General features: G+C 41.7%; 2 protein-coding genes, 1 long non-coding RNA gene and 4 other non-coding genes across 11 annotated transcripts; 6 read left to right on the top strand and 1 right to left on the bottom strand.

The window, feature by feature from the left end:
* Nucleotides 1–1,200: 1,200 nt before the first annotated feature.
* Nucleotides 1,201–15,024, bottom strand: SLC18B1 (solute carrier family 18 member B1). Of its 2 annotated transcripts, NM_001277913.2 has the most exons (14): nt 14,958–15,024; nt 14,415–14,554; nt 12,639–12,734; nt 11,034–11,107; nt 10,047–10,194; nt 9,321–9,477; nt 8,059–8,195; nt 6,365–6,466; nt 5,428–5,519; nt 4,615–4,710; nt 3,783–3,857; nt 2,406–2,499; nt 2,262–2,308; nt 1,201–1,772 (listed from the first exon to the last, which is right to left on the bottom strand). In NM_001277913.2, exons 1-14 carry the CDS (start codon nt 15,001–15,003, stop codon nt 1,700–1,702), a joined length of 1,377 nt encoding a protein of 458 aa, NP_001264842.2. In that variant the 5' UTR covers nt 15,004–15,024; the 3' UTR covers nt 1,201–1,699. The 2 variants fall into 2 exon arrangements, with proteins under 2 accessions (NP_001264842.2, XP_040553070.1); XM_040697136.2 differs by lacking the exon at nt 6,365–6,466.
* A 96-nt stretch (nt 15,025–15,120) lies between these two features.
* On the top strand, nt 15,121–16,548 carry LOC107052993. Its single transcript, XR_001465864.4, has 2 exons — nt 15,121–15,624; nt 16,404–16,548. It is a non-coding gene; the product is annotated as an uncharacterized LOC107052993 (long non-coding RNA).
* A 3,945-nt stretch (nt 16,549–20,493) lies between these two features.
* Nucleotides 20,494–24,589, top strand: RPS12 (ribosomal protein S12). Of its 4 annotated transcripts, none has more exons than XM_015284105.4 (6): nt 20,494–20,525; nt 20,664–20,715; nt 21,165–21,281; nt 22,775–22,877; nt 23,383–23,484; nt 24,033–24,115. In XM_015284105.4, the coding sequence occupies exons 2-6, from the start codon at nt 20,702–20,704 to the stop codon at nt 24,093–24,095; spliced, it is 399 nt and encodes a 132-aa protein (XP_015139591.1). In that variant the 5' UTR covers nt 20,494–20,525; nt 20,664–20,701; the 3' UTR covers nt 24,096–24,115. The 4 variants fall into 4 exon arrangements, with proteins under 4 accessions (XP_015139591.1, XP_040553069.1, XP_046794816.1 ...); XM_040697135.2 differs by having other exon boundaries at nt 20,494–20,576; XM_046938860.1 differs by lacking the exon at nt 20,664–20,715 and having other exon boundaries at nt 21,090–21,281.
* Nucleotides 21,859–21,931, top strand: LOC112532232. Its single transcript, XR_003074689.1, has one exon. It is a non-coding gene; the product is annotated as a small nucleolar RNA SNORD101 (small nucleolar RNA).
* Nucleotides 23,168–23,267, top strand: MIR1454 (microRNA 1454). Its single transcript, NR_035021.1, has one exon. It is a non-coding gene; the product is annotated as a microRNA 1454 (primary transcript).
* Nucleotides 23,592–23,728, top strand: LOC112532241. The gene has a single exon (XR_003074698.2). It is a non-coding gene; the product is annotated as a small nucleolar RNA SNORA33 (small nucleolar RNA).
* LOC112532243 lies at nt 24,462–24,546 on the top strand. The gene has a single exon (XR_003074700.1). It is a non-coding gene; the product is annotated as a small nucleolar RNA SNORD100 (small nucleolar RNA).
* Nucleotides 24,590–25,134: the final 545 nt, after the last annotated feature.

Here is a 25,134-nt window from a genome sequence, read left to right as displayed (position 1 = left end):
GTAAAGCAAACTGGGTATTCAGATGAGAGAAGAACAGCACCAGACATGGGAGCACTCAGTTTCCCATAGGAGATTCCACTGCTCTTCAACCATAGTCCCTGGGCTCCTGGATGACCACAGCAGGAGAAGATGTTTGTGAGTTAATCTGAAGAACAGATTTGGAAACCAGGCTCTCAATTTAGGTTTTCTTTTTTACCTCTACTGCAAACGTGAAAGAAAGAAGAGGGGAGAAGATGTAGTGCCAGAGCTGTTAATTTTCTGCTTTTTGTACTGGACTACTGGAGAATCTCATTATTTTCAGTGACATTTATGTTCTGGTAATCCCTACCACTTCAAGTCCTAACAGCACAAATCAGGTAGGAAAGCGGGTAATTCCTCAGAGTGAATGAAATCTCATTTCTATGGATTTGTACCTTTATACCCTTTGCATTTACCCCTGGTTCTCCCAGTTCCTTCTCACTAGCCTCACCAACAGCAAGGGCAGGACTGAGTGGTAGGCTGAGTGGTACACTCCAGATTTGAGAAAGATCTAATACCTGACACAAATGGAAAGCTATTGGCAGGATATTTCTGCTTTCTGGCACCCTAATCAGCTCTCTCACAGCAGTTTTTCCTCGTTAGTACCCAAAAAAGGGCTCTGGCAGGATATTTTTCATGTAAATTCCACTAGCTACTCACAACAAAAGAATCTGATTGCAAAATGCTAGGAGTAAACCATTTTCCTTATCTATGGGACAAATGGATACCTCAGAGTACCTCTTCTAGGGTCCAGTTCTGGGTTCAAAGACAAAATAAGACTCATGCCACAGCTGAAGACTGAAAATCTAGTGTCAGTTTGCAAGGCATGTCCATATCTCAGTTCACCTCACCTGCTGTGCTTAGTATCTAGAAGAAGATTTTTTCCTTTCTGTTGAAAAATGGTAACCCTAGACTTCTGATAGATACACTTATTGCACAGGCAACTAGTACAGACATTGCAGCTGGCATTTACTAGCAAAACAGTTATCTCACAGACTAACCTAAGCTTCTGCATGTTAGAGGAATGTACACGTACACACACACATTTGGAGTACCCTGTCTCCTCCAAGACTGGAAATCAGTTCTGCATGGAGATGTTTACTTCTCATTTTCAGGCACTTTCACGTATTATAAATGCTAGTAGACACAAAGCCTTTTCCTGTCCAAGAAAAATCACAGACCTTAGGAAAAGAAAAAAGTTGCTTTATTGAAAACAGCATTGTGCTTAAATGCTTTGCCACTTCAAATTCTGTTTCAACATTTTACAGTGTCAGTTAAGGTATTACAAGACAGTCTTTCTTCTAAAAAAATAGAGAAAATCGTAGTAGCAAAATAATAGCTTTATCCAAGAATAATGCACAGCAGGCTCAAGTACAGAAGCCAGACATTTGAAAATGCACCTCTTTACATACAGTGGTACACTGTATGTGGAATACAATTAAACAGGCTGACATTTGAGGGCTACTCATCAGTGCAGCCAATCCACACGAGGACTTCCAAAAGAAAGGCAGTCAGTGTTAAGTGTTTCAAAACAGTGAGGCAGCTCCAACTAAACCACAACTGGTTGTTCAGTAGGGAGATCACGTATCCCAAGTCCAGAACAACAGAACACTGTTAAGCCCACTCACCTCAACATTAAGTTAAACCACAATAATAAACAGAGAATCAAAATCATTTCTGGTTATGTTTCACTACCCAATAGATGAGTTCCTTCTTCATTATCACTAGGAGGGCTTTGCAGGCTGGAACTGGAGCTGTTTGCAGAAGGAAAGGAATGGGAGGGGAGAAACAGGTTTAACATTCTGTAGATATTTCTATGTCATACCAATGTTACAACATAAAACTCACACAAAATATGGAAAGAGCTAAGAGGATCACTGAATTTGTTTCCTTAGTGTTGTGCAGAACTACATATTATTGCTTTCACACCTCGTTTCTACTGACACAGTTCATGGATATCTTTCTGGAGAAGCCATCAGTAGGCTTTACTCCTTGACGTCACAGTAAAGTTACAGTAAAGTTACAATAAAGTCCAATTGCACGTAGGGAAAAGGCAAGACCCAGTTCAAGTCTCTGTTTAGGTCAGTGAAGATTTAGTAAGGAATAGAGGTGTATGTAAGCAATATTTTTACTGCTCATTCTGTCATTTAATGCCAGAGTGGTAGTGAAGAAAAAATGGAAGCATAGCTTCCAAAGATCTGTTTTATATGGCTTTAAGTAAAACAAAGAATAACTCCACATACCTTTTCCTTGTGGCCTCAGCAATATAATATATTCCAGTTGCAAGTCCCTTTGAGAAAACAGTCAGTTACAATCATAATAATAATAACCTTACGCAACAGCTCTTAAGTGCAACAGACATAAAAAGCAAAACATTTATCACTTACGCTTAACACTGCCCATCCTCCTTGGATGGCTGACGCCCATTCAAAACCCAGCTTTTCATTTAGAAATCCTCCTAAAGTGGGACCTATAAATGCCCTGTAACAAATCAAGAAGAGATGCTGATATCCCAAACAAATAAAAGGTACAGATCGTATTATCTGCACAGGTTTTACTGCACTTTGTGGCCTTCCTCCATTGATTCACTCCTTATCAACAAATAAGCTGACATCTGCATCAAGTATTAACTCTTTGTTTGTCATGGCCCCAATAAATCTGCTTAGTTGCCTCCTCAACTGTAGACAGGATATACATCAGAATGCTGAATGCACTCTTTTACGTATCCTGGATGGCTTGGGGGCTCAATTAACTACAATGTTCTAACAGTGCCTCCTACCATAAATAAAATTTAAACCCTCACCTCTCAAAATTTAAACCACCCAAACCTGAAAATAGATGGATATAAGCAGGTGGAATGGCACAGTATGACAGTTATGGTTCTCATTACTGTGCTCACTACAAGGTTGAGCTGTATGCAACATCCTGGCACCTCTGTGTCAGTCTAAGAACACCATGAAAGGTTATGCAAAAGTCCTACATGATTTTATCATTTGCTACAGCAAGTGATGAAACTCTGTACAAAAAGAGATTTCCTGGAAGCCAGTCATAATAACAGCATGCTCAGCAGCAGCATAAAACTGAGTTTTGCTAACTTTATACCGCATCTATCTGTACCGAACCCTACACCAAATAACTTAAGTGCTGGATGTCTTGTTTATAAAAATGGTGCAATTGAAACCCATTTGCAGCCACAGAGAACTACACAGACTGGCAGAATATTGTAGAAGTGGCTGCCAACTCATTTCTCACTACCAACTTTGAAGAGCCATTCAAGTCAGTAGCATCTTTCACTCATTTCTATGACAACCACTGGGTAAGAAATTCAGGAACGCTGTGTTAAGCTCTGCAAAGACAGATCTTGAATAATGGCTGTAGTCAAAAGAGAACAGTGTTCCATCCAAAACAAAAAAAGAGGTAAATGCAGGAGGAGAAAAAAATAAAAAAAAAATCAGAGCCTACTTATATCTATAATAAATATCAAAGGTTTCAGTGGCAAGAAAAATAACCATAAAAGAGGGCAAACTAACACCCATTTAATCAGTGCAGGTTTCATTTATATGAAGGCAATACATTTTAAAGGCAGACAAGTCAATTCCTTTCTAGGATAAAAGCCTTATTTCAACACATCCTCTACACAATTGGCAAGAATCTCTTGAATGGAAGTCAACACAATGACCACAATTGTAATTCAGCATGTTTTCACACAGCAACGGAAGAACAACCAAACACCGTAGCCTATAAAAAGGTGACTGCATACATACCCCAGGGACCACATGGCATTAAAGAGCCCAGACACCAGCCCCAGTAGACTCAACCCTTCTTCAAATCCATTTTCACTGCAGGAAGACAGCACAATTAGAGATGCATAATACATTACTGTGTCTCAATCTACAATCTTCCCCTACAATGGGTTTGGTAGAATCACATTTGTTTATCTAGTACTTTCTTTGCTGTTTTTCTATAAGACTACAACACTACTCTCATGTCCTGTTGGGGAGACTTCTAACATTACACCAGCACTCAGTTTCCATATTTCATATGGCAAGTGTAAAACAATGATAGGTGGCTTTTAAGAAGGAAAGACCTTGCTTCAAAGGGAACATACTAACAAAAGTAAATTAAGACCCTTCTAGGACATTGCTGTCAAGCCACATCTCAGACTTTGTACTTCAAGCAAGTGCAACTTGCCAGTTGTTGGCACAATGCCAACACAGACTAAAAATCCAGTGCAAATTGCAGGCTAATCTTCCCAAGAAGGTGAAATAAGTCCTGTGTGTATGAAACCACACACGAGTCACCTCATACTATGAGACTGTAAGTCTACTAATTGTGCCTGTAGCACAGAAGTACACATCTACAAAAATTTACTTGTAATATGACTGTGTCTTAATGGGGTACTCAGTCAGAAAAACCTAGGATAAAAAAAAAAGTAGTGGAAGAAGCATGTAATTGTTACTCACTGCTTTGGTCTCAACACAGGAGAACACCCAACAGCCACACCAAAAACCCACTCTGCATTCACCTCTGAAAGTAAGTTACATCTCGAGCTTCCTACAATTAGTAACATGGAAGATACACTGGACAATCACTTACTATGCACACTGCAGTATCTCTGGAAATACTGGGATAGCGCTCATTCCGAGGGAAAAGCCAAGCAAAACCAGCACTAGGACAAACATCCACAACTGACTGCAAAAGAGGCATTTAAAAAACACCTGAAGATTCTTTTCAGATCAAGACACTATTTGACTGAAGGCTGTTACATCAAATCACATTGACTGAACACAAAACTAAGTTTCTTGAAGTCAAAAAGAATGGTACTAACACTTAGTCTTGAAAATAAATCTATATGCTTTAAAAAAAAAAAAGACTTCATGAAAACATTTCGATTTTGTATGCTCAGTTTAAATATTTCTCTATCAAAGGCAGCTAATTTTAAGAGGAACACACGAGAGAAGCAGTGGACAGACGAGCTTAATTTAGTAATACCGCCACACATGTAAAACCCATAGTTAATGAACACTGATGAAATTGAGAAGATTGAAAAATAAGACAGAAAGAAGACTTTGTTTTGCTGAAGTGGAAGTGCCACAGAACCAGGAGGCAAGGAAAATAAAAAGAAGCAGCACTCTTCTCAACATACACATTAACATGAGCAAACATAGTAAAAAAATATAGAGAGAAAGGATCTATTTAAAAATGCTATCATTTCTACCTTAGCTACACCTCAATTTTCAGGTACTTTCACTGATCTACATTTATAGTCTTGGGTTAGAAGCGAACAACATACTGTTTCAAGGTCAGAGGTGCTAAACATAGACTTGTGGACAAACACATTAATGGCCATGCTAGCAAAGACTAAAACATCACTTCAGGAGACAGTTTCAAGAAGAGGCAATTCACAACCTTTCAATGTGCAGTACAGGAGCGGGTCCTAACAAGAAAAAGCACAGGGCTGTTATTAGGCCTCCTGATACCAGCAGCCATTTCCTGATGCGCTGTGAAAGAAAGGAAGAAGCATGCCGTTTAAAAATGTGAATACGTAATGCAGCTATTTCATCTTTTCTAACATTCCTCTTCTAAATCTTCATCTTTTGAAAAGTACTGCTGCTCTACAGACCATCATTACACATCAACCAGCAATTCACAATTTCTAAACATAAAGAAACACTGAATTCATGGTTTTCCTGTCGTCAGTGCAATCGCTGTCAGCAGCGCTTAGTACAGAGATTTCAGAATACTGAATAAAAGTGCTGCTCTGTTAGAAAATATTCTAGGTCTCACTCTTCCTTAGCATAAGAAATACAATACAGCACTGTAAGCAGTTCTCATATGCAAAGCTCACTATTAGTTTCAGTCAGGGGGAAAAAAAAGAAAAGGAAGAGAACTGTCATCGCTCTCCATACAAATTATTGAATGCCCAGTTTTCCTCGGTCCATTGGTAGTGGTTGTCAACAAGGCAGCTTTACGTACATCTTACTCTTCTCAAAAGTAGATAAAAATCAGATGCGGACAAAAGCATGAGTAACTGTAACACGTTTTAACAATCTGTTCCGTATTGGCTGGAAACATTGTGCTTAGTTCACCAAAAGAAAATTCAGTACACTTCAACTGTAAGATACTTAATCAGTGTCCTTTGCAATTCTGTATGCTCTTGTACAATCCAGACCTTGCAAAAGAGGCCTTAAGTTGGCATTATTCAGTGCATGTGCAAAGTGCTGAAACAGATCTCTTCACAACAGCAGGTCAGTGTCCATTACTTCAATACGAGAAGCCCTCCACTATCAGCTAAATGTACAGAGCACATCACCACCACTATACAAGCAACCAGGACAGTACTCACTGGCATTTTGTCACTTAGGAGTCCAAGGAGGGGAGAAGACAGGGAGTACGAGAGTGCCAAACCCAGGAACACTAAGCCCACATATCCAGCTGGGAGTTTAAACTATGATAAGATAAAAACACAACAAAACAACACCAACCATACAAGCTCTATTAACTAAAGGACAATCCAAGAATTATATTTTAGGTCAAATAAATGAAATCTATGCACAGTTTTACATATTTTATTGATCTACTGATGTTTGTCAAGTATTTGAAGTCATCAGTGAAGCTAGTCTCCTTCCCAATCCATTTCTAAGCATATGGTAACAAAGCCTGACATGACTGTACTCAGATAAGACTAAAAAAATAATAAGGCACAAACACTGTGCTATATCTCTATACCAGTACATGGGATCTTAACAGTGATATCTGGCATGTTTGAAGAAGGTATTTCATACACTGAAATTTAAGCGGATTTAATCTTTCTCTCTCCAATCTTCAGTTATAGTTTCATTTAGAAAAGCATAAAAACCATAGTCATCCACTACTAACCAGGACATCTTAAAAGAAAGTAGTACTGTACAACACAACAATGGCTTTTGAACCAAAGATTTTTAATTGAATGAGTAAGAGGCTTCTTTCAAACACCCCAAGGCCCACATTTTCATAATGCAGCAACATCTCTATACTGAAACAAAATACCAAATGCATACTAGCCTCTCAAATGAATGCTTTAAGAGCTACAAGGTATTCCAGGGTGTTTGATGTGGCATGAACTACATAAACATTCAGTATTTCCTTTCCATATGCAAGAACATGATAATAACTCTAATTTTGTGGTTAGAACACTTGTCAAGAAGGCTGCAGTCCTTTCACAGCAAGAAGTATCTGCTAGCACAGAGCAGGGAAAAGGCAGCAGTCACACCACTGCACACTACTGAACAGTGGGATAATTACAGATCCTGTCTGGGTGGTAGAAAGCGTGTTCACATTTCTAAAGATGTAAGAGGCTAGCACCAAGCCTTCTCCACTCTGGATAAGTACACTTAATGCTGAACTAGACACGGAAAAAGTAGCGGTGGTATTACATCTTATAAAAGGCTATGCCCCAGAAAAACAAATGAGTAAGCAACTCAAAAAGCACTGCTTAATTTCACGCAGGAACCGTTCCCTCTAAATTAATGACTTTAAACACTACTGGAAAAACAAATAAATAAAATTAGACAGAAAAATTAAAATAAATCAAAAGTAAGGAAAACATTTGCCTTTTAATGAGTGCTGAAGAACCCAGCTAGCCAACTACCTAGTTGCAGCCAATTTCTCTCTGGCATTGTTGTAAGAGAAAGCAGGGCTGTGACACCATGTCCCCATCAAGAGACACAATGCTGAAAATGACTGTTGCAACTTTACAGAATTTGCTTTCAGCAAGGAGGAAAAAGCCCCTTGTTTATAAGACCTGCCAGTTAAGAGAATGGCTTCTGCAGCTGAAAGCCAATTAAGTGGATAAAGCAAATATTTTAAAAGCTCTGAGCTTCCTTGTTCTCAAAGTTCCTGAGACCCAATGTCAACTGATGGTGTAAATTATTTGGAAATCAAGTTAATTAAACCAACTGAAATGGATAATGTGTAATATTGTTTGGGATAATTTAAAGCACAATTTTTACCAGTTGTCCACTGCAAGTTAGGACTTTCCAGCACATTAACAGGACTTACCTTCTTTAGGATAAATAGAGACATTGTGGGGTCCAAAAAGCCCAAGCATGCACTTAGAGAAAATATAGTAAAACAGAGAAATAAGACTTTTGGCAGAAGAAAGAGCTTCCAAAATGACTCCTTGCTAGGGATCGAATCTGATTTGAGAGAAAAGAAAGGAAAAGAAGAAATAAAAATACTGTGAAAACGCAGTTACTTCTCCATTAGTCCTTATACAATGAAAATTTCATGGATACATTTCAATTTAAAACAAGCAAAAAAGGAGGGAAAATGAAGTCTCTTAGTATGTCTTCTGTACACTAACACTAATTCAGGTCTCCTACACGTTCAATTCATATTCCAGACAGGAAGCTTCTCTTAAGGTACCTCTGTTGGATGTCATTTCTAAGTTGGGCTCTCTTCTTGACGCCGTTTGTGCTTTAATTGCTGAATGCCATCTCAGAACATATATAAAACTAAAGTTCATTCATCTGCATCCACCAACTCAGAGCTACATTTATTAGTGTAGTTTCAAGTGGGCATGTGGTTAACCACAGTAGGTTTCTTCTAAAAGCCAGTATAAGTGAAGTTAATCCTCAAAGCTTTTGAATTTAAGAAGAAAAATGAGGTAAAAAATAAACTATTTTATAGTTACTCTGTTCCTCTTAGAATTAGAACGCAAGAAAATCAGAACCTTTCAATTGCCACCCTGTGGGGAGACTTATCTTCAAGCAATCTTTCTGCCCAAACAGGATCATCTAAAATTTAAGTAAATGTGTATGATCTCCAGCACTTCTATTAACCCCTGCATTTATTAATTTTAACATTCTTTCAAAATAATCAGATCAGGTATCAATAAGTACAAATAACCCCCCTTTTTGTTCTCACTGTAATTCTTCCCCCGCTACCAAATCCTTAAACACACCAAGCTCTCCTGTCCTAGGCAAAGCCTATCTCCTGCCTTTCTTCAGCTGGATGTAACAGTTATTAAGCAGACACCACTGACCCTTTCATGTAGCTCTGAAGCTACAGAGACTCACAAACAAAAATATATCTCAGCTTACTTCCAGAGTCCTAAGTGTCTGTACCAATAGACATGACATGCTGGATTCATTCTAGGCCACCTGCATACATTAATTGTTAAAACATGGGCCTGATAAAGATCGTAAGTTAATTCAACCCTCTGAGTTGAATCAGATTCCAGAAGCTGACAATTTTCTAAAGGACAGTTATAAAGACAAGAAATTAAGGTAAACAAAGGAGGTAGGGAGAAAGGTGCTTACCGTATTTTGGTAATAAGCACATATTCACAGGCACTAGGACCAACACCACACATCCCAGCGTAACGAAAGGGATCTCATAACCAAAGGATTGATACAAAAAGCCACCTAAAGGTGGGCCCAGCACCAGACCAAGCCCTGTAAAAATTTCAAGGCTGCCCTAAATAATGGAAAAGAAAGCAGATAAAAAAAACAAAAGCAGTCAGTATACTGAGAAATTCCAATGTTACAATGACCTTTACAAAGTGGGATAGCAAAAGGAACGCTATTCAAACCACCTGTACCCAAACCCACTGCAGGGTTAGCCACTCAGCTATCACCCAGGTGTCTAAGTCCTGAGAAAGGACAAATGCTTTACCAATGGAAAGCACCCATAGGCCAATCCATGCTGAAGCGATCACCTCTCCCACATGCAGAGTTACACTATGGCCTCTATGGTGGGGTGGGAATGCGCACTGCTGGACGGAGGTGAGCATGTCTAGTTAAAGCTTTCTTTCCACAAATGGCCAACTACATTCACTCACTAGGGCAGGAAACACTGAAACTGCAGTGGGAAAAACTCAGACTATTAAATTACAGCCAATCTGGCATCTTATATAAAGACTATGTGATAATTTTGAATACATTTCCATGTGAGACAGCAGATTTTATCCTCCCAGTTTTAGAACTGCCTACACCTAATTCACTGTATTGCGGGTACTCAGTTATAACACTGTTTTTTGTACTTACCAGGACAGTAGCTATATTATTGGGAAATGCCTTTGCAAGGATTGAAAATGATGCTGTCATTGCTGCTGCAAAAGATATTGCATCCATTGCTCTTACTAAAAAGCAGAAACCAATGAACATTGGTCCACTTGGCACCTTGTCCAACATTCTGGGGAAAAAAAAAGAAGTAAATGCAGACCCTACTGGATGCAACAAGACATCAAAAATGGCTCAGGAACATCACTGTTACTAGTTAAAGGACACAACTGTAAGACACACAATACTTTCTATTGCTGCATCTTTTTGAATCACACCAGCATAGTCATTCAAACTCTACCGAATCTCTTCTGACATCTTTATCCTTTCCCCCTTTCTTTGATGCTGCAGAAGGGAAGAAAAAGAGAGTCTTAACTTAACCCTCTTAACTCCTGAAAAAAAGCAAAACCACACAATGCCATCCTCTGTTGTATTTCATACCTTTTCCAAGCAATGGCTCAAGGAGTCTGATGCAGTGAATTACAACTACCTAATAAGAACTTACTTTATTTTTAATAACACTTTTGTTTTCCTATAACGAGTGGCTTAGCCTCACTGGATGCCAGGCAAATCTTATTCACACTCAGGATTGGCTTTTTTTTTTTGTTGTTATTGTTTTGGTTTGGATTTTTTGTTTAAGAAAGCAACAATTAAAATATTATGCATAAGTAGTTCCCTTATTGCTGCACCTTGGCAGATTTCTTGCAGTTCATTAACTCTGGAAGTTTTTTTTATTTATAGAAACTTTCTCCTTAGCTTTCAAAGTACCACACAAGCCTCGAAACCTTGAAAAGGAGCAGCATTTATTGGGCTTTACAAGTGATAAATAAAAGTAAAGATGCAAACAAAAAAATGACCTAAGCAACACCTAAAAGATGTCCAAGAGTTTTCAGCTGTTTCGTGTATGTCTTTTCATTCAGATGAAAATAACTGGAAGACAAATGCAACAAAGCAACCAAGTAAATTACTCACCCAAACAGAATTGTTACACATCCTGAAACAAACATCCCTGACACAAACATGAATTTTGCTCCAATCTTTGTGAGCTGTAAATTAAATATAATTTCCAAGTTATTATTTCAGAATTTTTTCAAAGTTACTGCTAAGAAATCAAAGCATTCTTGGTATTTTACAGCCTATACAACCAAAAGATCTGGAGACACTTCTCCTGCCTGTGTGTCTTCACACAACACTGAACCTAAAAATATTCTAAATGGTTAAGTGACTTAACCCAGTTTTCAACTGGGTAAGACAATGGTGCAGTTAACTATTTCACAGCTGCGTGCTGCAGCTTCTGCAGGGCAGCAGATTGCTGCAGGACTCCTCATTACCAACTAAAATTAATACATTCCCCCTCCAGTAAAGTCAGTGGTGCCAAGTCAGCAATACCTGTTTCACACATGGCTTGGGAGAGTGAAGCTGATTTTAAAGACCCTTAATAATAGAAAGTTTTGAAATAGAAGGCACGGTAACTTCAGGTCTTCTATTTATTACCAGATAAATCACCTGGTTTTCAGATTTTATCACTAAGGTGAAAGTTGAGAACAGGCCATGACAGAAAAGTTAATGTAACAAAGTACACTGGAGCTTCTAATTCCAAGCTGTTACACTGTAACATCCCCTAAGGACAGTAGGTATTTCAGACTGTTTGTCTTGCTCAGCATCCTTGAGTTTCAGCCATTAATACTGAAACCTCTATTATGCCAAGTTTCGTTGAAACCCTCAAGTTTTCTGACTGCTGGACTGCCCACCTCTATTGGCAAAGACACACTCATTTCACCTGTCCTCAAGTGAGGATGGCTCTCTCTGCTGTTTAGTACTTGGTGAGGTTGCGCCATAGCTGAAGGCCATCACAAGCACCAAAAGCAGACTTACCAAAGGCCCTGGTGTGACACTTTGATGAGCCACCTCATCACCAGGAACAAAACATCACCATGGACTAAGAGGAGCGAGAACCGCCCAGCCAAAGAAAGAGAAGAAAGTGAAACTGCAGCAGCCCCAGCTTAGGCAGGGTATGATGCTAAGGAGTTCTGGCCAAGGATCAATAAAAAAAGCAGTGCTCCAGCATACAAACAAACAACTTGTCATGTAACTTATCTGTAACTGACCCAACCAGAGAAAAATACCGATTCTGCAAGAAAACTGAAGCTGAAAAAACTGGAGACATTGACCTCATATTGCAGATGGATGAAGTGGAAGGGGAAACTGAGCTAAGCAACAGCGTCATAACAGAAGGACAGGCTAAGAAAAAGGCAACATATCAGAAAAAAAAGGTGAAGCAGACTAAAGGGAAAAAAAAACCCACCTTACTAACACAGCCAAATAAAACTGAATATATACACAAGTGAAATAAATAAAATATAGGCTAGTGGAAGATACAAAATAAAGGAGGACTGATGGACAGACTGTTCTGAAGCAAACAGAAGAGTTAACCAGAGTGGGAAACAAATAAAAAGCACAAAACAGTTGCAGTTCAGAAACCCCATGCTGCTTTCAGGAATTGCAGGAGAGTAATTTTTAAGCTGTGTAGCAACCTGTGTCATCAGAGAAGTAAATCACAGCTTCGATGATACTTACATAATTTCCCAAGATTAAAGAAGACAAGAAATTGAACAAAGCAAAACATCCAAAAATCAGGCCAACAACTGTGTTACTGGCACCTTTTTTTTCTGCCTGCAAAAAAGATCACAACTAAGTAAAGATGGAGACAAACTCTTCAGGTGAGTAACATTCATGCTTTGTAAATTCTTTTTAATTCTGTCTGTACAGTTACAAAACAATTTCTTTTCTCAAAGGCAGCAGGAGCTCATGAGGTAACTTTACAACAATTTAAAGACATCTTCCACTTCTACTTAAGCTATACATAATCAAGAGAAAAGCAACATTAATTCCTCAAAGAACAGAAACGCTGCGCTGCATGCTATGTTACTGATTAGGTGAACAGACTTTATACCCACTGCTCCAGCTGGCACGCTGTACCTTCAGAGCTTTGATCTCATTCACAGCGAGAAGGCAGCCAACAGGGCAGTCTGTTAACTTCACTGTATCATTTCTCCCCTTCATCATCTTCGTAGCCCACCTTTGCACGCAAGGAGGGATACAAAGCTGGTGAAGGGTCTGGGGGCAAGGTGTATGAGGAGCAGTTGAGGTCCCTTGGTTTGCTCAGCCCAGACCAAAGAAGCCAGAAGAGAGGCTTCATGGCAGCCTACATTTCCTCATGAGGAGAGCAAAGGGGCAGCGCTGAGCTCTGCTCTCCGGTGACAGCGACAGGACCCAAGGGAATAGCATGGAGCTGAGTCAGGGGATGGTCAGGCTGGGAGTTAGGGAAAGGTTCTTTATCAGAGGGAGGTGGGCACAGAACAGGCTCCCCAAGGCAGTGGTCATGGCCCCAAGTATCAGAGTTCAAGGAGAGTTTGGACAGCACCCTCCAGCATAGGGTTTGGATTTGCGGTGGTCCTATGTGGAGCCAAGAGTTGGACTCAGTGGTCCTTGTGGGTCCCTTCCAACTCATAATATTCAATGATAACAATCGTCAAGCAAAGTTTTCACTTATCCAGCTGGTACAGCACACTTACACTGGCATATTAAGGGCAAAAATTTCAGCATTTCCTTTTAACAACTGGGAACAACCTGGTCATGAGAGAAGTGGACTTCTGCTGCAAAGGCACCATGACAGTGTTTTTCATCCCATACTTAAGCACTGCAGTCACTCAGCATAAGCAAAGAGTATATTTCTTCCTGCAGTTGCTAGTTCAGCAAGTTTGACACAGTGAACAACAGTCAAGCATGAGTTAACAAAGAGAAAAAAAAATAAATAGTCATTGAGAGGTTAAGGTACTGAAATGCAAGTCAGGACGTGGCTTGAGTTTTAATCTCAGCTCCATCACCAAACTGTTATAAAACACTCTGCAAAAAACTACTTCATTTCTATTTCTAATCTATTTTGTTCCTATAACTCACTGTATAATCTATTGCCTCCCACGCTAAGAGCTGGATGCCAGCTGGGAGACCTGTTTCTTAGACTTGAGAGAGCAGGGAAGCTCCAGCAGGAAATGGCTGTGGAGCCTTAGCACAGAGTGACCATATGTGAAACCAAGCAAGCAAATGCTGCTCTACCATTTGCTTGCTGTCTCCTCTGCAGCCATGGGGACACTGAAATAAGTGGGCAGGAACCAGGTCACTGTTACTTACACTCTGAGCTATTTTAGCCAGCACCAGGCCATCCTTACCGACTCCCATAACCAAAGAGTTAACCACAGCTCACACACAGCTGTAGAGGTCCTATGGCGCTCAAGATCCTTTTAAAAGCCTCAAGGTGAAAAACACCAACAAAAGGACAGACAGGTAGCTTACCTCTCCAGGGAAAAAGGGTCCCAGGATGGAATAGCATATCATTGAGCTGAAGTTTATGGAAGCTGCTGCAACCATGGTAAATAGCTGCTGCCTGGTGAGCCTTCTCGACTCCTCACCAGGTGCTTCTGGCGTGCCATCCTCTTAAATGAAAAAACGGATAGAGAAAAGTACAACTTACAAATCAGGTTTGGAAATCAAATTCTGTGCAAAACGTCTGTCCTCCTCACCACGCAGTATTTTCTCCGTAACACAGGAGCGCACAGAGGCACCACCTGCCCGGCACACGACACAAACAGTCCCAACCACGTTTCGGTACGCCTGCGCCCACCCGTCGGTGTCAGCCGCTTCGCCCGGCAGCAGCGGAGCCTTTCCAGCCTCCGTCCCGCAAGCTCGGCCTCACGGGGCACCCGCTCCGCAAGAGGACCGCACGCAGCACGGCGCCGGCACCCTCCGCAGCCCCCCGCCCCGCACCCGGCGCCGCCCCGCGCGCTGAGGCAGCCCCCTTCCAGGAGCCGTCCCGCGGGGCGCCGGCCCCACTCCCACCTGGCGGCCGCTCCGGCGCCGCGCCGTCCGCCGCGCGGCTGCCCATGGGGAAGAGCGGCGGGCCCGCAATGGCCGGCACCGCCTCCTCTGGCAGAGGCCGCGTGCGGGCAACGCAGCGGGGCAGGGACAGCGCCGGCCACTGAGCATGCTCGGGATGCGGCTCGTCCTGACCGGCGGCACCGCGAGCCGGGGAGCTCGTGTGGCGGGCTGGGGTCGGAGCGGTGGGCAAAGAGCTCAGCACTGTTGGCCGCGGCGGCCGCGTTGAGATGCTAGGCTTTTGATTCCGACCGTTTCAATGTCTTTATTTATGTCGGAGGTTCTAAAAGGATCCTGAGCAGCGCGGTGTCACAGGGCTTTACGTGAGCTCCGTCACTCATGTCATCCAAGTGAACCCTGCAAGAGGTGTGCTGTGCCTCAGTAGGCGCCGTGCAATCTGCTAGCGAGAAGCCGGCCCCCGTACACATCGCACACCTGTGCCAGCAACAGCCTATGAACGTGACGCTGCTGTGATCGCTAGGGGCTGCAGGGCCCGGGAGCTCCCCTGCAGTGCAGCCGGCTGAGCCATGGTTTGTGGTATAAGGAGGACCAGGCGCTGGGGGCTCCGCTCTGCTCGGTGTGACCAACCCGGCGGTGGTTCCTGCAGATTCTACCTGCTCCGTTTGCTCAGGTGTGAATGCTGATTTGCCTGCTAAGCTCAAATACTAATCTGGTTTAAATAGAGCTGCAACTCCTCCGTCTTCTTTTAGAAAGGGCGATTCAGCATTCCTGCTTGGGAGTGCTGAAACAGGCAAGGTCATTTATCACCCACGCAACCTTTATCAAGGTGCAGAACAGTACGCAGTAGCAAAAAGGCTGAATGACGAAGTTGTTAGAGAATGAACGGCTATAAAGTGGCCAGGAGGAAATCCAGGCTGGAGTTGGGAAGAAGCCAACGGGATCAATGCAATCAGCACAGGTTCCTACTGGGAGGGGAGGAAAATGAGGAAGGAGATGAGAGTGAGCTGCGGGCCTCTTCAAATCCCAGTGAATGGCAGAGCTCCTATTGCTATGGAGACAAAGCAGTAACTACTTCCTAAAAGCACTATTTTAGCTGTGCTCCAGCTTACTCCATCTAGCTAGTACTCCATCTAGTCACCAGTTATAATATCAAGATGCATAATGGGGATGTTTCAGAGTGAGTGTTCCCATTTATGACAGTTCAGAATCCCAGCGACAGTGACAAGAAAAAACACAATTCTTTCTCGTCACTGGGAAGACTGGGAAGCCTTAAAGTTATTTAGCAGTCCCGAAGAACAACGGTTCTTTTGTTGAAGCATATTTTGACAGTGTATTTTGTGTGGCATGTATTTATAGCTATTAAGTTAAAAAATTCCCTAGGAACTACCTTGACCTTTTCCCATCTGCCTGCAGACAAGCAAAGCCATAAACAGAAATCTTTTTTCACAGATGCTGCCCACTGAACGGCCTTGCTCTCCCTCAGAAGGGAAGAATGCTTATGAATGATCTGGAGTTCAACAAAAGGATAACAAGAAAATGTTGGTATACACAAAGCATTGGGCACAAATAGAAGTAATAAACTGGTAGAGAAAGACTGTTGGGAAAAAAGAAACCTTTCTTTTTCTTTTTCTTTTTGGCTACAGATAAGCAGTCAGCTATGTTCAGGGGGTGAAACAGTTTCTACTCCAACAGTTTCTATTCCAAGTCTACTTTTCAGTGCAGACTCACATCCAACAAATTCCAGCTTCTTTCAAGACCTCATCCTCCTATCATTAATGATGATATGCAAGTAATGAGTACTCCAGTAAAGCCTATGGAATCACATTTCCACAAAGTCCATGTGTGCAGTAGAAGGATGAAGCAGTACTGTGATCAGCATGAGCTGCAGCTCAGAGAATGAGATGGGGCTATGAGCTCCCTGTGTGTGCATACAGCTTATGAATGCAGTGCTCATTGTCATGAGAAAGAACTGGTTGACTGAACTTGTTTGTTAATTCTTCCTATCTTTTAAAAAAGGAAAACTATAAAACCAGCTATAAATATTTATTAGCCTTTGAACAGATACTTGCTACCAGCCTGTCACAATAGCTTTTTAAGCCTTACAATTCATTCTTTTTTAAAGCATACTTCAAACCTTTCTTCCTTATGTCATGTCTCCAGCAACTTGAAAAAATCTCTTTCAGATCCCAGGTCATAGGTAGAATTCAAGCTTCGGAATAATGAGCCCTCTATAAACACTACAAAGAGACCACATCCACTGTTTAGTCTGCAAAAAACAAACAAACAAACAGACAAGAAAAACATGCTAAGAAAATTGCTTGATAACCACATCCTTTGAGAGTCTTGCACAGATCTATTTTTTTTTTTTTTAATATTCATGACATCAAAGGTTTTTCTTTCTTTGGTGCTGAAATGCCATAGCTTCCCTCTTTGTGAAACCCTAGAATGATCACACCATACTTTCTACAGGTGCTTGAAACTTGGTGTAGATATATTTTGTTCTCCTGAGTAGTAGCACATGGATGGCTGTTCCAAACTATTGCCTGGAGGTGCTTGGCAATACTCCTCTCACCTGTCTGGGCTGGTGAGCAGGATTTCTGTGGATATAGGGCAAGAAAATGGGTAAAAGTAACCTACCCACTACAAAAAATCTTAATGATGCAGAACATTTTTTTTCTGAACTGTATGACCAGGAAATGAAATAATTGTTTAGGAAGAGCAGAATCAAATATGCACTCATGTTATTTGCAAGAAAGCTTCCAACCTGGTGTTCCATGGGACTGATAAACGAGGTTTTGGAATTAAAATTAGATAATTCTGTCTCGCTGCATCAGAAATTTATCATAGCACTGCTTGTGCTCTGCATTTCTGGAAACAGACTTCATAGGGAAATAAGTTCTTCAAATATTGTTCAGAGCCAAAATTCAGAACTGTCTGTTCAGAGTTTAGCAGTGCTGTGGACCTCTCTTGGAAGTTTGTAACAATTACACTTTCACCCACCTATCTGACTGCCTTACTGTCCTGTGCTCTGTCTGAACTCATTGCTCAGTTCTCGAGTCTCCAGACAGTTCAGAACATGACAGTTGAGTTAAACTTTCACAAGAGTTTGTTATTCTCAAGAAAATATGGGTTGTGGTTTCTAGGGAAAGTACAAGGTGAAAGTAGAGTCTACCAAAGGCAGAGACAAGGAGAGAAATAGAGAAAGAAACATGAGAAAGATGACTGAGGTATAGCAAAAACTATTCTCATTGCAGTACCACTCTTTTGAAAAAGCCCCTCAGGTTCTGTTGCTGTTTAGATCACACGTGGTAAAAAGAGGAAAGCTGCCACAATAATAAGGAGAACAGCCAGGAGGTGTCAAGGAATTGAATGGAGAGGATGGAGAATTTTTAAATATATGCAATGAGATTGTGAGTCCAAATGCATTGTCCAGAACAATTAGCTGGAGAGAACCCAAATTCTTGAACATCCTGTCACAGCATCTTGTGCACTCTTCCTCTCCACACATGCAGGTTTATAGTCAGTGTGTTATATGACTTATAATACAACAGATCTCAGGAGGACTAAGTTCCTCTAATGGGCTGGCTGTTTGGTGACACATTGGGCCACTGCTGGCACAGACGCCACTTCAACCCCCTAGAACGCAGGCAGGCTCTTCCACTGTATCTTTGTTTTCTAGCACTCCACTTGTTACCCCACACACCCACACTTATGTGGAGTAGAAATACTCTTTGCACTGTTGTAATTCCAGAATGTTCTGCTTTGTCATGTATTCTTTCTGCGATTGGTCCCCAGTTGAACAGAAGATCCTTTGTCTCTGGAGAACTCCATAAAGAACTATGGTGCTCTTAAGCACTTAGCATGGTGCTGATGAGTACAGGACTGTAATCCATGGTTCAGATGTGTAATTCCTCCTGGTTGTATGCCAGCATTTAAGCAGCAGGATGTGAAATGGTCATAACTCCAAATCAAGAGCAAATACAGAGGTTAGTAAACTCGGTACTCCTTTTAGGAAACTGGGCAGGATGGTACAAGAGGTGGAGCAGTGCCAACACATGCAAAGGGCACTCATATGAGCACTTAGTTCACATTAGCACATTGTGCAGTGGAGTGGACTTTTAAACTGGATTATACACTTTCATTAATTATTATATACAAATACAAATAGTTACTGTCCTATACCAATATTTCAACACAAAGTTCAGTGCCAATAAAAATATCCTATCTACATATAGATAACTGTTAGCACAGGTTTATTGTCTTGCAACTGCTCTAGGAAAACTATTCTTGCATATTCTGCTCTCAGAATACTAGACTTTAATTTCACCATGATTATGACAGTTCTTTTAGATGTGCATACTTTCACCTCCCAGAGAAAATATGTTGCACTTATGCAATGATACAAATGTGCCTTATGGCTGGCTAAGGACTTTGTGTTATCCTCAGATGACCTTGAGAGTGAGAATCATAGAATCATAGAATCGCTAAGGTTGGAAAAGACCCACAGGATCATCCAGTCCAACCATTCGCCCTTCACCAATGGTTCCCGCTAAACCATGTCCCTTAACACAACATCCAAACGCTCTTTGAACACCAATGGTTTATTGTTCCACCCAACGCAGAAACTTCTCTATAGATTTGGCACCTCTGGGGCTTTTCAAGAACAGGAAGTTTAAGCAATAGATGGATATAGGAAATAACATTCTCCCTGGAGAGAGAAACAAGGCGGGCACTATAGTCCGTGTTTGTGTGCTTTCTGGGGTCTGAGCAATATAAAGTAAATCAGAGAACCATTGAGGTTGGAAAAGACCACTAAGATCACCTAGTCCAACCGCCAACCCATCCCCACCATGCCCACTAACCACATCCCTCAGTGCCACATCCACATGGTTCCTTGAACACCTCCATGGGTGCTGACTCCACCCCCCCCCGGGCAGCTGTGCCAATGCCTCACCAGTCCGTCAGAGACAAAATTTTTCCTAATATCTTATACATTCCAACTAATAAAACCGCTCATTGCCCCTCCAGCACTCCCATCACTGAGCATCTCCTCACTGCCCGCATTTGGCCCACACCACACTGCATGAAGGTAGGAGATCAGAGGGCTTTGCACCAAAGGTGGCTGACAACAATGGTGGCATATGTCCTCCATTACATCAGCCACAGACTATGGCTACCAGTATTTGTTGCCTATTTTCATTACTGTGTGTTTTCTGCCACGCTCAGGTTGCCAGGTCTGGCACAGGTGACACGGAGGATCCCATCTCAGTGACCACAGGGGAGCAAGCAAGAAGCGCCTGACAGAAATTCAGGCTTCTGAGTCACAGCTTAGTGCGGTGACCACCGCGTAAAGATAGCAGAGCCTGAAGTAAGGATCGCTTGTTTGCAGGGTTTATTTTCCCCCATTTTTCCCCCTCAGTGCCGCCAACCCGCGCAGGGCAGCAGAGGCGCATCAGGCAGCGCGGCGGACAGCCTCCGCACCAGCGCGCGCGGCGGGGTCCTCGCACTCTATAAGAGCGTGAGGCGGAAGGCCCGCCCCCTCTTTCGCTTGTGGCTCGCGGCGGCAGCGGGGTGAGCGGCCATGGTGGCGGTGGGGCCTGTCGGGCAGGATCTCCCCGGCCGGTGGGCCATCGTGGCGGGGGGGCGCTGGGCGGGGTCTCCGGGGCGGCCGCCGGCACTCACCGGGGCGGTCTGTATCTGTATTTGCAGCAGGAAGCCGGGCGGGAGCGGCACCCACCGAGAGGGCCATGGCCGAGGAAGGGTGAGCGGGGCGGGGGCTGGCGGGGAGGGTGGCGGGGCAGGGAAGGAGGTGGCGGGCCGCGCCTAGGCTCAGCGCTGCGTCCGGGCTCCACGCGTCGTATCTGGTCTATCGGGCCTGGCGGGCCCTGCCGCGCTGCCACCACCTGCTGCATGCGGCTGGGTGCTCGCTCGGTGTGAGGTGCGCTGGTGGCACGGCTGGGTGCGCGGCCAACCCCTTTGTGAGGGAGTATGACGAGACCACAACTGGCTGGTTCACCGATAAAGCTTAAAATGTCTTCAGGTTCCTCTTAACTGCTACTTTTTTCAGTTGCTATTGTGGTTTTGCTCTTCCATTTGCTTTTTTTCATGTAACTTCTAGCAGTTGAATGCTTGCAGGTGAGTGGGAAGTTTCTGCTTACGATTGTGAAGATGTTGGCATGGACAAAGCAATGATGTCTGCTTTCTGTTTAGCATTACTGCTGGAGGTGTAATGGATGTTAACACCGCCCTCCAAGAAGTGCTGAAGACCGCACTTATCCATGATGGCCTCGCTCGTGGTATTCGTGAAGCAGCCAAAGCCTTGGACAAGTAAGTGGTGTGTTTCTTTTCACTGTGAATAGTGAAATGGAGTGATGTGTATTGTGAAGAAGTATGTTAAGCACATTAAGGTGGAATGGCATTGGTTGCATGCTGCTTTAGAAACCTGAAGCTCACAAACCTTCATAGAATCATAGAATGGCCTGGGTTGAAAAGGACCATAACGATGATGTAGTTTCAGCCCCCCTGCTATGTGCAGGGTTGTCAACCACTGGACCAGGCTGCCCAGAGCCACATCCAGCCTCTGTTTATTTTAACCTTGCATTTTAAGAAAAGATGGAACTCCCTAAACTTGTTAAGAATTAGAATTGAGAAGGCCAATATGTATGTCAGTTTTGAACTGGAAAACCTGATTTAATTTTTTTATAAAAACAGCTTGCCTTTTTTGGTTAGCTTCACTTTTTTTGATGTGGCTGTAAATAATTGACTTGGTACTATATCAAAATAGTATTAAGTTTGTCATACATGTGCTAGATGTAATATGCAGCTACTATTTCTGATACATATGTGCACAGATACAAGCTTCTAATATCAGCCTTTAAATAACATTTAAGTGTAAAGCTACAGTGTTTGAGTGATGACTTCACAAATTGTCGGATACCCCTTCACTCCTTTTGAGTGAGAACTGTGGTCTGACAAACCTGTATGCAAAAAGCTGTAAGACAAGGTACCAAATAAGAGAAGGGAGGAGAAATGTAACTGATTGAAAACTAGATGGCAAGAATTCTTTTGAGTTAAGAGACAAATCTATGTACTGTGCATTAAAAGAATAACATCTGTACAAGGCTTGGGTGCATTTGTGTCAAATGGTTCTTGCTTGGAAACTTCTTAAACGTTCTGGTGGTGCTCATGGTGGAGAAGGCTGTAGAGAACATGGAATTTGTTTGCAGTGGTCACATTACATAAAGTTAAGCATAGAAGACCTATACGGCTCTCTTTGTTGTCAGGTATCCCTTTGATATTCTTAACATTGTACTGCAGTATACAAAGATGGTAATTAGAATTGGGGCCCTGTCATAACAGCTTCTTTGGACGTAAGTAGAAAAGATTGTTCTGAAGAGCTTTTAAAAACGTGGCATAGAAATTCAAACTCTTGTAATTACAATCCTAATGTTGGATGACTGTAATCTGAGACAGAGGACAAAAAGCAACTTGCAATTTTGTTGCTTTCTACTGAAGACACTAGTTGCTTATGGGACTTAGTGTTTATTCCTCACAGCTTTTTCTAGTGTCTGAGAATTAATTTAGTGGTGTTTCTAGAAGCTTCTGAAATAGTATAAAATCACATAATGAAACTAACAATGCATAAGAACTGTGTTGTGTTTGAGAAACAGGAAGTAGTAGGTTATATGATAGGTGTATTTTATAATTAAATTGAAGTGGCTGTCTACACATGCATGTGCTGAATCTTGTTTGTCTTGGTTTTGATTATTAAGGAGGATTGGTCAGCATTTGAAGTTACATTTGCCTTTTCTTCTTTTAAGGCGCCAAGCCCATCTCTGTGTCCTGGCTTCAAATTGTGATGAGCCCATGTATGTAAAGCTAGTTGAAGCACTTTGTGCAGAACACCAGATCAACCTGATAAAGGTGAGTGTCAGAACTTGGGACACAAGTCTGGAAGTTACTGTACTTGTGAGCTGATCTACTTGGTTCAGAATATAAAAAGATGAACCTTTGAGATCACTGTACTGTAATTCTGGTTTATGAAAGCAAAATTTGTGACAGCAGCAATGACTTTTCAGTTTAATGGCATTCTTAGGTGAACAGTGTAAAAGCCATGGATGTAATAATGGTTAAAGATGTGTTTGAAGTATAAAGTCGAAGTGTATTTTTATGCTGTGTATGAAGAAACAGAGCTCATTAAAAGAAGCCATTAAATAGTGGCTATAGAGTGTGTGTAGGGTCTTAATGTGAGTTTTCTTCAAATTAAAAGCATAAGAGCTGTACAATGATGAGACTTTGGCTCCCTCTACTGATACTTGTGAGGAAAGCAGCCATATGTTACCCAATACCTCTGAGAGTACAGCAGTTTTTATTCAATATAGTTATGTTAGAAATAAACAGTTCTAATGTGATGTAATGTTTTATGCAGGTTGATGACAACAAAAAGCTGGGTGAATGGGTAGGACTCTGCAAGATCGACAGAGAAGGGAAACCTCGCAAAGTTGTGGGCTGCAGTTGTGTGGTTGTCAAAGTAAGATGATACTCCTTTAATTCTGGAAATGAGCAATACGTGATTGTTTATGTTCTCTTGCCAGTAAGCATTAAAGACAAGCTTTTAACTAGAAAATAAGAGAAAAAACACCAGTTAATAATCTCTGCTCAACTTGAAAGTGTTTTGCAGGGCATGTTTTAAAACACTACTGGTAAAGTAAAGCCACAGTACGAGCCTTGAAGAAAATTTCTTGTCTTTGAGGTCCCAAGAGATGGCTACATCTTCACCATAAGCAGTAATGAATTCTGCATGTATTGCAGTAATTGTTACTGTTCTACATATTGATATATTTGGTTTCCTTTAGCAGAAATTGTCTGCTTGGATGGATCTTCACCAGTGGGTTATATGCTTAAATGAAATAGAATCATCCTATATTAAAAGCCATTTATTAGCAAACCAAGGGAAAGCAACTGGTAGATGTGGTTTCTCTTGAGGTTACATGTCAGAATACTAGCTGTTCTTTTAAAAGTAGGATGTAAACTTCAGAATGGGTCTTCGTGTGTATAATGGGTCGTTTTGTGTTACAGGATTATGGCAAGGAATCTCAGGCCAAAGATGTCATCGAAGAGTACTTCAAGTGCAAGAAATGAAAAATAAATTTTGAGCCTGATGAGTGTGTGTGCGTGTGATTAATGGGTGGGTGCTGGTGGGGTTATTCTTGTTATTGCAAAGGATAACAGCAGATCTAAGGACTTTAAAGGTCTTGGAGTAGTTTCTCAATATTTGAATTCTGTTTCTTAAAAAGGTAATGGGAATCCTTGCAGTTCTTATTCCTTGATGCTCCTTTTCCTGTTTGTACCACGGTTTGCAACTTGGGGAACTTCACACAGCTTCTGAATTGCAGAAATGCTGATAGTTGATTATGGTCTTTGCTAGCACCTAGTTTGGCAGCGTGTAGGCCTGTACTTGTACAGCATTTCCAGAGTAACTTGTCTGGGAAAGTCTGAAGTAACTGCTGCATCTGTGATGAAAATTTGGCTCCCTCTACTGAAACAAATGAGGAGAACTGCCTTAATCGTTACCCAAATCTTCTGAGATGTTGCAGAAATTCTTCAAATAAATCTTAATTTGTTCAGGAGACTAACTTGACACTAGTTGTGTTTTCCTTTACTGTGCTCTGAAACAAACTGCATGGAATTACTTACCTATTTAAAAGAAATACTGTCATCAATGATTGGGCATGTGTATTCTGCTGTCAGGGTAGCCAAACAGTTCAGATTTCATTGCTCAGACAAGGCAGTGTTTAACAGTGACTTGTCCATTGTCTTTGTTTTATTAATAGTGGTCAGGTACAAACTTTTCTTGTTAAGCAAAACCTTTCTGGAAAGCTGAGCAGGTTTAATATCTCCTTTCCTGCATGTGTTGCATCTTCTGCAAAGTGGAACATCCCTAAGAGGACTCCTAGGGATTTGCTTTATTATGCTGATAAATAGGACATGAATTGACTGGGATAGGGCATGTGTACATTGGGAAAACTGGAATGTGTATCTGTTAATTGTGAACGAATTACATCTAGTACTAAATTCATATTACTAATTACATTACCAATTACCATTGAAATCTACAGAAATTCTCTTGTAGATAAGATCCTCAGTTGTAGATCTCATTGGATTACTGGAGGTTTCTTAC

The sequence above is a fragment of the Gallus gallus genome, chromosome 3 (genome assembly GCF_016699485.2).
Source record: "Gallus gallus isolate bGalGal1 chromosome 3, bGalGal1.mat.broiler.GRCg7b, whole genome shotgun sequence".
Classification (NCBI taxonomy): Eukaryota; Metazoa; Chordata; class Aves; order Galliformes; family Phasianidae; genus Gallus; species Gallus gallus.
The sequence above is the reverse complement of the archived record's forward strand: the minus strand, read 5'-3'. Positions and strand labels throughout refer to the sequence as shown.